The following is a 15,875-nucleotide window of genomic DNA, read 5'->3' as shown; positions in this document are numbered from 1 at the left end:
CCTAATCTTACGATGAAAAACGCATGTCCCTTTCTCTTAAAACTCCAAGATCTTTCCCTTCCAATGACTCCGAAGCCTGGGTGGATACCTCGACTCAGGGCGCAGAACACTTGGGATCTGAGTGTGCAAGGACCATGCGGACCTTTTCAATCCCGGCCTTTGGGCTCCAGCCCAGCCTTCCCGGGGGAGGAGCCGCATGTGCGGCCAAGTCATAAATCCGCCAGGCCGCCGTCCTCCGGATTTGCGGCCCGAGCCAGAGCTCGGGGGCTGTCGGTGGGAACCTTGCAGGAGGGCACCCCCAGCCCGGCCAGCCCAGCCCAGCCCCTGCGCGCATCCCGGGCCGGGTAGGACCCGGCGCGCCCCTTGCCATGGCGGCGCCCTCGCGGCTCTTAATCCGCGGGGGTCGCGTGGTCAACGACGACTTCTCCGAGGTGGCCGACGTGCTGGTGGAGGACGGCGTGGTGCGGGCGCTTGGGCGCGATCTGCTGCCTCCCGGGGGCGCTCCTGTGGGGCTGCGGGTCCTCGACGCCGCCGGCAAGCTCGTCTTGCCGGGAGGCATCGACACACACACGCACATGGAGTTCCCCTTCATGGGCTCGCGGTCCATCGACGACTTCCACCAGGGCACCAAGGTACCCGCCCCGCCGCGCCCCCTCCCCGCGGTACCCACGGAGCCTCGGGCAGCCTCTCCAGCCGTCCCGGGGTCCCCAGCAGGGCCACCTCGCGCAGCGCGGTGCCGAGGGGCTGGGTGGGCGGGAAGGAGCGCGGCCCCGGCGGGTGTCAGAGGGGACTCAGATTCTCTTCGCTGGGGTCCTTTCCAGGCGCCCCTTCTGGGCAGCAGCCCAGCAGCCTTGGCTCAACCAGACGCCCTCGACTCCTCCCTTTGGTTAATTTGATGAGTTTAAGGCCATCCCCTTAACCTCATTTCTCTATACCGCTTACTCCCCAAATCCCCCCGCCACCCCATTTTGATTGGTGTTCTGTGGCAGTCGGAAATCTTCCATACCTTCTTTAGAATCTTTTTTAAAAGTAGGCAGTCCCAGTCATTTCTTCCAACCATTTCGACCCATCCTTTATCCCCAGCCAAAACCAAATGAAAAATCCATTCACCTGGTAGTTACAGCCTTGACTCAAAGTGAGCAGTGTAGCGGGTGATGTGTCTGAGTGGGCTAGATGCCCACTGTGTTCACGTTCCCGTCCCCTACCCTCTGCCCCCACTCCCACCCCCAGTAGAAAAAAAATATAGCCCCGACCAGGGTTTAGAAGAAAAAGTATTCCGGAAACGATCTCGCAGCACTCACACACACCAACGCAGCCTCACAGGCTCTCTTCTCCATCCCACTTGCTCTGGGGACACAACATTCTTGCTGCTGGAGTACCCATAGTTTTACTGATGTTGCAGGAGAGCAGTCAGATCACCACTCCCCAGGTGGAGGTAGGCTTGGGTTTCTCTAGATACAAAGGCCTAGAAGTTTGGGTCAATGAAAGGAAACTTAAACCAAACTTGTCCAACCTGCAGGCAGCATGCAGCCCAGGATGGCTTTGAATGTGGCCCAACACACATTCATAAACTTTCTTAAAACATTATGAGATTTTTTTTCTTTTGCAATTTTTTTTCTTAGTTCATCAGCTGTCGTTAGTGTTAATGTATTTTGTGTGTGGCCCAAGACAAGGGAAGCCAAAGATTGGACACCCCTGCAACATTTCCCCAAACCTCCTCAACGCAAGATCAAGAGACTAACAGAGCAGCTTTACAGGAACATAGAGTGAAAATTCTACTCTCAGCACTTGGGCTAAAGTAAAGCCCACACCCTCCTTGAGTCCTGTGTTTTGAGCTGCCTTGGGAGAAATGGCTTCTTCCAAAGTGAAGGTGTATTGATACACTAAAGGCCTTGGCTTTTCACTTGGACCACACCTTGTGTGAAACAAATTGGACTATTAAGTCCAGTGTATAGTAGGCTTCCTTCCTTCCTCCCTCCCTCTCTCCATCGCTCCCTCCCTTCCTTCTCCCCCCACCCCCTCAACCCCTCTCTGTCTTTCTCTTCCCATGTTACTGTGGACAGGCTGACGGTCTTTCAAAGCAGTTTTGGTGATAGCTACTTCATTCATATACTGATTTCTGACAGTTTTGCTCTCCTTACTCTTCCCCCTCTCCAAGTTCCCCAATCCTCTATGATTGAGGGGAATGTTTAACAGAAAAAAAGGAAGGCAGGTAGATTTGACCCAGAGAGAAGGATCTGGGCAAGCTGCTCAAATCGCCATTTGGAAAGCTTCTCCCTGATTACTAATTATCAACCTTTATCATTATGTCAATAAAGTCTTTTGTAGGACAGATCATTGTCTGCTTTAAAAATTGGCAAACTTTGTTTTGTGTATTCATTTTTCCCTTTTGCTAAAAAGTAATATGCACTGAATTTGAATGAACTTATTTTTACATTTTAATGAATTTTTTAGCTATCAAAACAGTATGTGATTATAGGAAACAATTGGAAAAATAATAGGAAAGTAAAAAGAAGAAAAACATTAATAATACTCTCCCTCTCAGTGACAGCCAATGTTTTGGTGCATTGCCTTTACATGTTTTAATATGCTCTATTTTACAAAATTCAGATCATATTGTTCATGTGTCTGTGTGTGTACACCTGTATTTAAAATGTCAGAACTTGCAGTCATAGCGCAAGCCCTTTCTGTTGTCATAGACTTATCATTAACAAAGTCCTTTGCTGATGGCAGGGCATCCCATTGAACACTCCCATCTGCAAGGTGGGGAGCTGCTATTTCTGACCACTAGCATCATTCTCCCTCTTACAGCTGAGCAGTAACTTTCATTCTCTTTCTGCTGTCCAGATGAAGCAGCAAAGAAGACAACTGGAATGCTGTGGGCAGGGGGCATTCCCTCTCTTTCTCAAGATTATCTTTGCGTGCTCCAAGATCCTGGAAAGTGGGGTCTTCCTGGTCTTCTATCTGTTCCTTAGCCATTCTGGGATTCTCTAGTTTAGAGAGATTTACAATTCTTAACTGAGAATGTAGGTCCTTATGGGGTATAGTATGTTGTTGTCAACATCTCAAAGGATTTATCCACCAGCCGATCTTCTAAGCATTTCTGTACTTAAAAGTTGTGAAAACATTAAACAAAAACATGTTCTTCATGAGTTTAGGATCTTAAGCAGAAAACGATATGGTCAGAGATACTAAGGTCAAAGGTTTAGCAAATACCAAATTCCTGTTGAATATTAAACAGTACTCACAAAGGGGCTGTGTTGCAATAGTCTACTTCAGAGACAGTTGGTTGGATCCCAAGAGGTAACCACTGCCACCCCCAGAAACAACTGAGGCTTCATAAAGTGAACCAGATGGGGAAGTATAGATAAACATGAACATTACAGTATTGGCCTGAATTCTGGAAGAAGGGCATTATAGAGTTATTCTGTCTTCTTTCCTGGCCTTCACAATAATCCCCAAAGCAACGTTGGTGGGTGTTTGTTTTGGGGAGCTAGAGACAAAGATAGGCCTTTTGTAAATACTGGTTGTATGATATGTTAAACTTGAAAAACATCTTCTTATTTATACCTTTAAGTACCATCTATTTTATCAAGCGCATACCAGGCAATGTCATAAATTATGCATTATCTTCCAAAAATCCCAGATGTCATTGTCTACTTTTTTACAATTGAGGAAACTGAAGCCTAAGTTACTTGCCTAAGGTCTAAGGTTGTACACCTAGGGCTGTAACTGATCGAGTGACTCTTCAAATTCAGTACTGCCTGACCCATCGCTAAAGCTGTTACCTATTAATGTCTGTTCTTTTGAAAAAACATCTAATGTTCAGATTTGTCAGGGTGGCAAGTGATAGATGACAAAGCCGCATAAGTTGCGTGTTAATGCGAAGCATCTTTTCTCGAAAATAGAGCAGAGTCATCCATAGAAAAGACAGTAGCTCTTCACTTTCCTAAAGCTAGAGGCAGTTAAGGTTATCAAAATAAATATACACTGCAGGTATTCGGTTTATAAGGCATTTGTATAATACATGCATTTATAGCCACATCATCTGTAAGGCTGCAGAAATGGACCTTAAGTACAGAAAAAACATAAAGTAAAAATGATATATTATGCTTTCAGGAGATGGGCCCCTAAAGGTTAGACCAATAGCTGTTTGCATTCTACATCCAGCAGGCTGATCATTTATAATACCTGACAAATAGAAAAGGATATTGTTTCTGGTACTCTATTTATCGATCACTAGATTGTGATGGGACTCAATTTTAAAAACGAATATACATTAACTAAAGGTTATTTATTTCGTAAATCTAATTCATGTCAGAGATTGGTTTAAAGCCTGTAATTGATTAGCTTAATTACAGGTAAAAGCTTTCTGAAGTAACTAATGGAAATAATGTTCTGCTTTAAAGAAATCATATTTCATTTTGTTGGTCTATACCGGATGTACAGTGGTCTTCAGATAATTCAATATCTATGAGGAAGGACAATGGAATTTTTTATTCAATAGGTAGTATGAATTCAATAAATTTGAAAGAATTGTGACTTTGCTTTTATTACATTCTGTTATAAGAGAATGAAGTATAAGAGTTTGGCAAGTTTTCAAATATACATAAATTTATATTCAGAGGTGTATGCAGGTCGGAGTGGGTGGAGTTGCATTAAAAACCCAGTAGTTTCAGCAGCTGGCAGGAGGAACATCTTTTTAAATATTGGGAAACCGTGCAACACACTTCTCTTTTTCTCTTTTCTTCTTTCTTTATTGTAAAGGACAAAAAGTTCTCAAAATTATTGAGAAAGGAAATTACATTATTTTGCTTTGAAACTTTTTGGTAAAATGCCATTGTGGTGATTACTTACAAGGCAGTGTAAGGCATGTGATTAAGCACACCACGCATTTACAGTTGTATTTATAGAGCTTCTGCAACTTGTGGAAGAGCTGTGCTTCAAAAACCTTGGTTGCAAATCAAATCCCCTTTTCTATAGCTTTCCAGAGCTCCAGGCTGGGCTTCAGGAGCTGTATGGGCTGATTTTGTGACCTTGGGCAAGTAACTTCCTCTCTCAGGATTGTCAGCATTTTCTTATCTGTGAAATGAGGCATTGGTTAGATGAGCAATTCAAAAAGAGTTTTTTAAGTTATAAAAACAATATATACTTATCATCCAGACCTTAAGAAAATGCTGGCACATTGTAGTCACTCAATATGCATTAGTTAAATGAATTAACTGCTTTTTTAAAAAAGAAAAATGCAGACGAGTATAAAGAAAAATAATATTTAAATCACCTATAATTTTAACATTTGGCTCCCTATCCTTCTAGATATTTCTTTTTTGGGGGGGACATATAAACAAACATTTGTTTCCTTCTACCAAATTGGGCATACTGATTGGAGTCAGCCTTGTTCATTAAACATTTCCCCCGTCCTTAAATACCACTGGATAATGTGATTTTGTGGCCGCATTATCCTCTCTGAGGCTGAGTCTCAGATCTCTCTCTCCAGCCTCCATATTCCTTAAACATCAGGCCTCAATATCTGCCTGTCTCTAGATATCACAACCTGGATATCCCAGAAGCACCTCAAAACTCAGCATGTTCCAAACCAAACGTGACTTCTCCAAGTTTTAAACTCATTTTTCTTCCTGTTTCCCCAAACTTTGATGGTTCAGCTCTCATCTTCTCCATGATGAACATTTTGGTGATCTCCAGTTTTTTTTCCACTATATCGCAATGCTGTGACAGACATCCTTATATGTAAATTATTATTCATATTCTTGATGATTGCCTCAGAAATCATCCCTTAGAGTAAAATGCCTGGGCCAATGAGTATTAGACACATCTTAAAGGAGTTTAGTACGTTCGTTCAAACTGCTCTTCAGTGTATGTGCCCATTATCATCCCCATTTCACTGCATTCTGGTCGATATTGGATAAAGACATTATTTTATTTTATTTTATTGAGACGGTGGTCTCATTCTCTCACCTGGGCTGGAATGCAGTGGTGCAGTCTCAGCTCACAGCAGCCTCAATCTCCCAGGCTCAAGCAATCCTCCCACTTCAACCTCCCGAGTAGCAGGGACTGTAGGTGCATGCCACCATGCCCAGCTAATGTATTTTTTTTTTTTTTTTTGTAGAGACAGGGTCTCACTATGTTGCCCAGGCTGATCTCAAACTCCTGAGCTCAAGTGATCTACTCACCTCAGCCTCCCGAAGTGCTGGAATTAACAGCTGTGAGCCACTGTGCCTAGCCTGGATAATGAGTTTTTTAAAAATCTATGTTAATTTCAGAGGAAAAACGTAGCACTCCTTACTGTCTTTAAAAGATCATCTCTTTAATTACTGGTGAGGCTGAACTTTGAACATTCATGTTGTATTAGTAGTTTAGATGCTGCAGCTTCGAGGGTTTGTAATTCCGTGGTTTCCTTGAATGGCTATTTAATGATTACAAACTTAACCTTCAGACTAATCAGAAGAAGCACAAAAAAATCTCAAAGATTAACTGAAACCACTTGATGCTAACCAAAGTTTTGGTTCTGTTAAGGGTGTTGTATGTTAGGAATCCTTTCACTGAACTTAGATTCCACAACTTGCCTTCTTTCAGCTTTGATATTCCATTGGCATGCTATTCACCTCCACCCCTTGTTTTCTCTCTCACATGTCTGGTCTGGGTGTTTTCAATGTCTGTATTAGTCTGTTCTTACACTGCTATAAAGAACTATTTGAGACAGGGTAATATTTAAAGAAAAGAGGTTCAATTGACTCACAGTTTCACAGGATGTACAGGAGGCATGACCGGGGAGGCCTCTGGAAGCTCATGAGAACTCACTCATGAAATCAACAAGAGGGAAATATGCCCCCATGATTCAATCACCTCCCACATGGTCCCTCCCCCAACATTGGGGATTATAATTCAACATGAGATTTGGTTGGGGACACAGAGCCAGACGATACCAATGTCTGAGAGAGGTAGTCTAGAAATCAAGGTTTCCATGATGCTTCTGTCAGGGAGGAAAATCTTTTCCTTGACCCTCTTATGTTTAGTAATTGGGGGCCTGCAAATTAAACTGACAAAAGAGAGATTCACAAAAGAAAAGACTAATTAAAAAAATTCACATACATATGTAGGAATTCACAGAAAAATGTGACTCAAGGAGGGGGCTAGATTTTGGGGATTATACACTATCCTTTTTTTTTTTTTTGAGACAGAGTCTCACTCTGTCACCCAGGCTGGAATGCAGTGGCGCAGTCTCAGCTCACTGCAACCTCCGCCTCCCAGGTTCATGCCATTCTCCTGCCTCAGCCTCCCAAGTAGCTAAGACTACAGGCACCTGCCACCACACCTGGCTAATTTTTTTGTATTTTTAGTAGAGATAGGGTTTCACCGTGTTAGCCAGGATAGTCTTGATCTCCTGACCTTGTGATCTGCCCACCTCGGCCTCCCAAAGTGTTGGGATTACAGGTGTGAGCCACTGCGCCCGGACAAAATATGACTCAAGGAGGAGGCTAGATTTTGGGGGTTTTACACCATCTTAACAGAATAAGGGAAGGCGGAGCAGGCACTTGCAAAAAAACAAACAACTTCTTAATAGGGGACGGTCACGGGGAGAAAAGACACACAGGAAAACAAATGACTTTTAGAAAAGATAAATAGGCCCTTAGAAGGAGATATGGGACATATGATAGTTTTCTGACAATGTCTATTTAGGTATGGTGTCAGCTTTCAAGTCTCTAGTGATAAGTCAATCATCCCTGGTATGAAACCCCTGGAGAGGGAATTTATGATAATTGAGGTCTTTGGGGAGGCTTTGCTTTATAGCAGATTTGGGACTTAGGGAAAACAAACAAAAAACAACACCTATTCTCAAATATCTGGAGCTCAAAATAATCTTTATGCTACAGTGGCATATTCTAGAGCCTCAACTGCCATCTACTATGGAATAATCCCAAACTAAGGATTTTTCAAGTTGGCTGTTAGGTTCCATTAATTTAGTCAACAGGTATTTCTTGGAAACCCACTAAGTGCCAGGCATTGTGGCTGGTGCAGAGGTTATAGAGATGAAAACCATGGTATTTGTTCTCAGTGGTAAACAGACTAGAGGCATATGGGTCTCTAATCTGTCTGGACTTTGATAAGAAATTTTATATAGTAAGTTTGAGCTTTATAGACTGTGCTTTGATGATTGTGACAATTTTTTAGTAAACATGTGAGGTCAGTGACATCTGGCATTTTCCCCTTTGCTGAGTCATCAGTCACAGTGGCCTGCATCACCTGGTTGTGTTTCTGAGCTGCTTACTTGGCTGACAAGTGAGCCTGGGCAACTGCCCAGCATCTATACCTCAACACTGCTTTGTGCTTTCTTCTCACATGTCAAGTAACAAGTTGAGAAAGGACACTTCAATTTTTCTGTTATGTTTCATTGCACCTAACAGGGAAACTGCATTATATAGTGATAGTCATGGATGAGTTCCTGAGCCTGAGGATCTGTTTTTCACACATAAAAGCAAAGACCTTAAAATTCACCTGAAAGTAAAACAAAATGTAATCTTTTTTAGAAATCAAGAAGTTATTTGAGGCGTAGATACAGAAATAAATTAAAATTGTGTTTGTTAAAAGTCCTAGTTAACACTGATTTGGTAGCGAACTTTGGAAAAACTGAGCATTCAGCCTTCAGATGTGGTCTGCATTGACATTCCATATTAACATTTTCATAGAAGGATCTAGGAAACTCCGGGGCCAGGACTAGCAATATTTTTGGGAAATGACATTTCACACTAACACACAACTTACACAGGGTTCCCAGTTTGCTATTGGAAAAGTGAACCATCATAATTATTCCATCTCTTAACTTTTGGGGAAATTCACTGGTCCTTCTCTTCCTTTCCCCTTCAAACATTTAGAGAACATTCATGTACCAGGTACTGCAATGGGCACAGAACATACAGAGATGAAACAACATTGATTAAATCAGAATCTCTGGGGAATGGAGTAAATGCTTTCTGTATTATTCCAGCATGATCCAGGGTTAAGAATTGCTTGGACTCAGCACAGGAATGGCTAGAGGAGGGAAGAACATGAATGATGTCTCTCTCTGAAATGGGAAAGAACTCAGGTCTCCTAAGAGAGGCAGGGACAGAGTCAGTGGAGCGGAGTGAATGAGTTGAGAGGGAACAACTCAATAGAGAGCTTTGGAGAAAGCTAAAGTTCAGGTCATGCAGGATCTTATGGGTTGAGCAACAATTGCTTTTTCTCCATCTTCAGAGCAAAGAGAACTCAGTAAAAGATGGGAAGTGGCAGATATGGCTGGGCAGACATATAGTAGGTATACCTCCTACCTTGGAGTTGTGTTCACATTGTTGCTCTGAGGATTTTCTGGGGACTGAACTCCGGTTGCTCACAGTGGTAACCTACTCATTAACACACCCTCTTTATGGCCCTCTTCCTTTCTGTTTTCCCTCCCTTCTCCTTTCTTCACTGTGCTAGCCCCGTGGGAAGATGATGGTGGCACCAGGCAGTAGAGGTGAAGATGCAGGAGTGGAGAGGCTCCTGGAGTTCATAGGAGACAGCCTCCAGGGTCTTGTTGATAGATTGGATTTGGGGATACAGGGAAGAAAAGTGGGTGTCAAGCGTAACTCTTAAGTTTCTGGTGGGATGGATGATAGTGTGGTTAATATTCCAAACTTAGGGAGGCAAGAAGCCAAGCATGGACAGGAATGTGCAAGACATCTTTACAAAGCTGAGTGTGCTTCTGGATTTCGGACAGACGTTGGGATCATGAAACTTGTTTTCATAGGTTTCAATGATTGTGAGAGAGTTAGAAATTCAGCCACGAACTTTTCTCCCTAAGGCTCAAACGTACTGTTGGGTTTCTTTTTGTTTTACTTGGGTAGTGCGGGTTCTGTGATGGATTTTAGTGAAACAAAGTCACTTGTTTTAGGATAAGCTTAGAAATAAAAATTTGGTGGCACCATAAAAGGGGAGAAAATGCATTTGAATACAGTAGTGTACCCTGAATCACAGTTTCAATTTCTGCAGTTACTTGAGGTCAACTATAGTCCAAAAATCTTAAGCAGAAAATTCCAGAAATAAACAATCATGAGTTTTAAATTGTACAACATCCTGAGTAGTGTGATGAAATCTCAAGACATCCTGCTCCATCCTACCTGGGACTGGGACGTGAGTCCTCCCTTTGTCCAGTGCATTCATGCTGTAGATGCTCTCTGCCCATCACTCACTTAGTAGTTGGCTCAGTTATCAGGTCAAGTGTCACAGTATTGCAGTGCTTGTGGCCACCCACAAGTCACCCTTATTTTACTTCATAATGGCCCCAAAGTGCAAGAGCAATGCTGGTTATTTGTTCTATTTTTTATTAGTTATTGCTGTTAATCTCTTACTGTGCCCAATGATAAATTAAACTTTATCATAGGTATGTACATATAGGAAAAACATAGCATATGTAGGGTTCAATACTATCCTCAGTTTCAGGCATCCACTGGGGGTCTTGGAATGTATCCCTCTTGGATAAGAGATAACTACTGTACTTTCAGTAATAATTTACAATGGAATATTCTTAAATAAAATCTTGTGTAACATTATGACCCACTGTTAGAGTTTGTCTCAATTTCTGTTCCACTGCATTTCTTCTGGAAGCAGCATGGGCTCCCCTGTCCCCTAAAAGAGTTTTTTAAATAAATTGGAAGGTTTACAAGGAAGAACAGCAAAAGTAATTAGGAGCTGAAATAATTGATTTGTGAGCCAAGATTAGAAAAGCTAAATCCATTTTGTTTGGCTAACTGACAAATAAAAATGGAAAGAAGTCAATTAGGAATAAAAGCAAAGGAAATAACTAGGCTTCATGTAGCTATTTGAGAGAAATTCGGCCCCAGCCATCCTTTCCGATTCAATACAGCTTCTCCAAACTCATTCCCAGTCTGGGGTTGAGAAGAGGGAGATAAAAATGGGGATAAGAAACAGAACAAGAAGAAGCAAAAGATAAGTGGCTGTTCCTCTCCTCTCTCTTTCCTGCTCCTAGTTAATTAGGAAGGTGGAACATTTGTGATCAACCCTCATTTAAGAGCTTTCAAATTGTAGCCCCAAGAATTTTCATTTGCTTTAGTGTTAGAAGAGTGGCCCTTTGACTATCATATCTTCAATCTGGTAAGAAGACCATCAACAGCTCTATTTAATTTATACACCATATATGGTCATGTGTCACTTAATAGCAGGAATACATTCTGAGAAATGTGCCATTAGGCAAATGTGTGGTTGTGAGACCATCATAGAGTGTACTTACACAAACCTAGATGGTAGAGCCTACTACACACCTAGGCTATATGCTATGACCTGTGGCTTATAGGCTACAAACCTGTTCAGTAGTTACTCTACTGAATACCATAGGCAATCACAATAATAAATGTGTATTTAAACATTGCTAAACATAAAAAAGGTACAGTAGAAATATGGTACTGTGATCTTATGAGGCCACCATCATATATGTGGTCCTGTCATTGATCAAAACACCATTATGGTACATGACTGTACATATATATGCCTTGTGTCATATATTTATATGTAAGATATTTGTTTTTCATATAAAAATTCTGATTTTAATAGAAAGTTTAGAAAATATTGAAAATAAATTTTAAGTAGGGGAAAATTTAAATGGCCTGGAATTATACCACCCAGAACCAGCCACTGTAAACATTTTATCTTGGCTCAGTGTGGTTTTGTGTTCGTGCTGAGTATTGGTATGTTCCAAAGCATGTTATTGTGGCTCATGTTGTCATGTCTGGCTTCTGTCTCCCTGACCATTCCGGCCAATCTCGGGACCCCTGTGGCATCTTCTACCAGGTCACTCCTACATTTTCTCCTAGTCTTGTATGCTCTTTGGAAACAGGTCTGTATGTCTTCCTGTCTGCAAATGCCACCAGGTGGACACGTCCCCAGGCACCTCACTCTCAGAATGTTCTGCACTTCATTCACATCCCTCCTAAGTGCAGATCATGCTCCTCCTCTGTCCACTTGCCTGCCATCTTCTCACTCATCGTAGTCAAATCGCCTCACCTGACTCCCTTCACAACTAAAAACAGTCATTGCCCTGTCTTTCTCCTCTGGGACCACCACTTTATATGGTCCCCAGTCACCTTAATTCTGCCCTTTAACACTTTCTGCTGAGCTGCTACCTCTTCCCCCCAGATCTTCTTCCTCAGAGCTCCTCCTCATGCAGTTCACATTTCCTGGAGGCTCAGGCTCTAGGGCCTGATGACTCAGGTTCTAACCCTGCCATTGTTCCTTGCTGGCTATGAGACTTTGGCCAGGTTCTGTATTCAGTTTATTTTTTCTTTATTTTACTTTAAGTTCTGGGATACATGTGTATAATGTGCAGGTTTGTTACATAAGTATACATGTGCCATGGTGGTTTGCTGCACCCATCAACCCATCATCTAGGTTTTCTGTATTCAGTTTTCACCACTCTAAAATGGAGTTAACCATAGCACCTACTGTAGAGCTCTTGAGATGGTTAAAATATGCAAAACATTGGAGTAGTTCCTAGAGCATCATGGTGCACAAAAACAGCATCACAGCACTTGCTGTGAGTCAGATATTATTACACTTAATTGGAAACTTCCACGTGTATGTCCTAATCCTGATTGAAATCCAAGCCATCTCTGATCTGAGTTGATGTTTCTCTCCTCTGAATTCCCAGTCATCTTTTCTCTGTACCCCTTCTAGGGAGCTTAGCGAATTTTACCTCCCTTTAGCAATTTTTATACTACTGTTTATACTGCTGTTTATTATAAAAGTAGACTTGCTACCTGTTATTACAATATTTCTGCTTCTCCTATAAACACCCTGAGGGCAGAATCATTGCCTAATTATTTGTGTAATCTACCACTTCCTTCGCTACATATGATGGCTTGGATGTGTAGACCTTTTCTGGTTTTATGGAGATAGAATCCACCTACAATACAATTCGGCCATTTAAAGCATATAGGACAATGGCTTTTAGTGTATTCACAGAGTTGTGCAAGCATCACCATAATCAATTGTAGAATATCTTTTGGTTTGTTTGTTTGTTTTGAGATGGAGTTTTGCTCTTGTCACCCAGGCTGGAGTGCAGTGGCACTTTCTCGGCTCACTGCAACCTCTGCCTCCCAGGTTCAAGCAATTTTCCTGCCTCAGCCTCCCTAGTAGCTGGGATTATAGGCACCCACCACCATGCCCAGCTAATTTTTGTATTTTTAGTAGAGATGGGGTTTCACCATGTTGGCCAGGCTTGTCTCGAACTCCTGACCTCAGGTGATCCACCTACCTCAGCCTCCCAAAGTGCTGGGATTACAGGCATGAGCCACCGTGCCTGGCCAGAACACTTTTGATACTCCCAAAAGAAACACCATACCCTTTAGCTATCACCTTGGACTCTCCTCATTCCACCCAGTCCCAGACAACCACTGTTCCACTTGCTCTATGGATTTGCCTCTTCTGGACACTTCATATAAGTAGAATCACACAATATATAATCTTTATGACTGGCTTCTTTCACTTAGCATCATATTTTCAAACTTCACCCATGTCACAGTGTATGTCAGTACTTCATTTTCTTTTATGGTAAAATACTATCCCATTGTATGAATATATTAGATTTTATTTATCCATTCATGAGTCGATGGATATTGTATTGTTTTGCTTGTATAGTTTCTACTTTTTGGCTATCATGGATCATGCTGCTGTGAATATTTGTGTGCAAGTTTTTACGAGAACATGTTTTCATTTCTCTTGGCTATAGGCCTAGGAGTGGAATTGCTTGGTCCTGTGGTAACTCTATCTTTAACTGTGAGAGGAGCTCCAAACTGTTTTCCAAAGTGGCTGTACCATTTTACGTTCCCACCAGCTGTTTATCTAGTTTCTCCACATCCTGTGTATGGCAGATTTTAATAGGGAAAGAATAGAAAGAATAGTTCTTTAAGCTTGATTTTCTAGTTCAGTAGATGCTAAAAGAGGACTTTCTTCTAACGCTTTAATTAACAGCAGATTCTATTAGAAAAATGTCCTTCATCCTCAAGGGATGTCTTGTCATACTGGGAAGACACTTTAAGAAGGAAGAAGGTAAGAAGATTAATCTGTATTCAAATAAAAATACAAAGCCTGAGGATTTTTTTTTCCTAGTATTTTCATTACATCAATAGGGTTTTCTTAAGAAATGCAAATATGTATGATTTTGCCACAGATAAGGCAGTGTTATTTAAAGGTGGAGACAATGTACCAGATCCTGTACGAAAAGTGAAATTTTTGAGAGCAAAAAGAATTGGAGTGGGGTCAAGTAACTTAAGGAAAAATAAAAATCTATTGAAGTAAGCAAGAAAAGTGGGGGTAGAATAGAGCTGGCATATCAGGTAGGACATGGGGGCATCCGGTATGTCTGGAGGCCACTGGGGGAGGGTGGCGGGGGCTGGAAAGAGAGGCAGAGGCACTGCCCCTTCCTGTGTTGTAACATGACCACATTTCTGGTGATGAGATAACACAATATAGGCAAGATGGAAAAATTGCTAATCCTGAAATAGTAGTGCTCAATTCATAAAGCACTTACCATGAATCAAACTCTGTACTAAGCACTTTATTTTTATTTATTTGTTTATTTTTGAGACAGGGTCTCTCTCTGCTGCCCAGGCTTGCATGCAGTGGTACAATCACAGCTCACTGCATCCTCGAACTCCCAGGCTCAAGTGATCCTTTCATCTCAGTCTACCAAGTAGCTAGGACTGCAGGCGTGTGTCACTATGCCTGGCTAATTTTTCATTTTTGTAGAGATGGGGTTTTCACCGTGTTGCCCAGGCTAGTCTTGAACTTCTGGGCTCAAGCTCTCCTCCCACCTCAGCCTCCTAGAGCGCTGAGATTACAGGCATGAGCCAAGGCGCCTGGACCTAAGCATTCTGTATACATTACCTCAGTTTAATCCTCCTATCAAGCCTATGGTTTAGGTACAATTGTCCTCACTTTGCAGATGGCGAATTAAAGGCACACGGAGGTTAAGAAATTGCTCAGATGACCACAGTGAATAAGTGTTGATGCTGAGCTTTGTGCCCTGGTGCCCATGAGCCTCCCGGGTCCATGGTCTAAGCCACTGTGCCAGCATCCCTCCTGTCTATGTTTTCTTCACCTACAGTGTCTGAATACAACAATTAAAAACAATGAACCATCTTGTGATTTTAGCTTAATTGAAATCAATTTAAATAATTCGTCAAAGGCATGTGATTTAGTAACAGTTTTTAAATTAGCAGTGATGTAATGTAATATAATGTGCTAAGGGGTATATTGCAAGTTGAGGCAGAATGCGGGGATTTATAGACCATGTTATGAAGATTCCAGTTTGTGCAGAGGCAGGGAGAAGCACTCAGTTTTCATCTTTGGAATTCAGTGATCACATTTGTGCTTTGGAAATATCTCTCTCGTTGCAATGAGGGGTTTGTATTGGAGGGAATGGGAGATGAAGATCAATCAGGACTCTTACAATAGTTAAGGTGAGGAATGAGAAGGATCTGAACTAAGACCAGGGCGGTAGCAGTGGACAGAGGGACAGGTGCAAATCTAAGACAAAGGGGTCACCAGTTGGTTTCTGCGAATGGAGGCAAGACCAGAACCATGTAAGTCTCCCAGGATTCTGAGAGGACCACAGGACAGTTAGAGATACAGTTCATCAGGATGGATTCTAATAAAATGGAATTTTATAATAATGAATATCGCTTCTCAAGAACAAAAATGTGTGCATTTTTTCCACTTTTCCATTTTGATTTTTCTTTACAATCCTCACTCTGTTTTCTTTGAGTCAAAGCCATTTTCGTCTTATCAGATATGACATTCTTTTTGCAGAAGCAATTCCAGCAGGT

The 15,875-nt window shown here is 41.9% G+C and overlaps 1 protein-coding gene and 1 long non-coding RNA gene across 5 annotated transcripts in view; one reads left to right on the top strand and one right to left on the bottom strand.

Annotated features, from left to right (window-relative positions):
* Positions 1-244: 244 nt before the first annotated feature.
* Positions 245-15,875, top strand: part of DPYS (dihydropyrimidinase) — an 86,441-nt gene continuing 70,810 nt past the window's right edge. For all 4 annotated transcript variants that reach the window (XR_001905773.2, XR_001905775.2, XR_001905774.3 and 1 more), the window contains exon 1: positions 245-632. Coding sequence is in view for 1 of the 4 variants with exons in the window: in XM_009213464.3 (XP_009211728.1) it covers positions 369-632 (264 nt within the window). In the remaining 3 variants the exon portion in view is untranslated. The remainder of the gene's footprint in view (positions 633-15,875) is intronic.
* LOC108587325 lies at positions 4,764-6,409 on the bottom strand. Its single transcript, XR_001905776.3, has 2 exons — positions 6,192-6,409; positions 4,764-5,082 (listed from the first exon to the last, which is right to left on the bottom strand). It is a non-coding gene; the product is annotated as an uncharacterized LOC108587325 (long non-coding RNA).

Source organism: Papio anubis, chromosome 8 (genome assembly GCF_008728515.1).
Source record: "Papio anubis isolate 15944 chromosome 8, Panubis1.0, whole genome shotgun sequence".
Lineage (NCBI taxonomy): Eukaryota > Metazoa > Chordata > Mammalia > Primates > Cercopithecidae > Papio > Papio anubis.
Note: the sequence above shows the minus strand (reverse complement) of the source record. Positions and strands in the feature narration are given on the sequence as shown.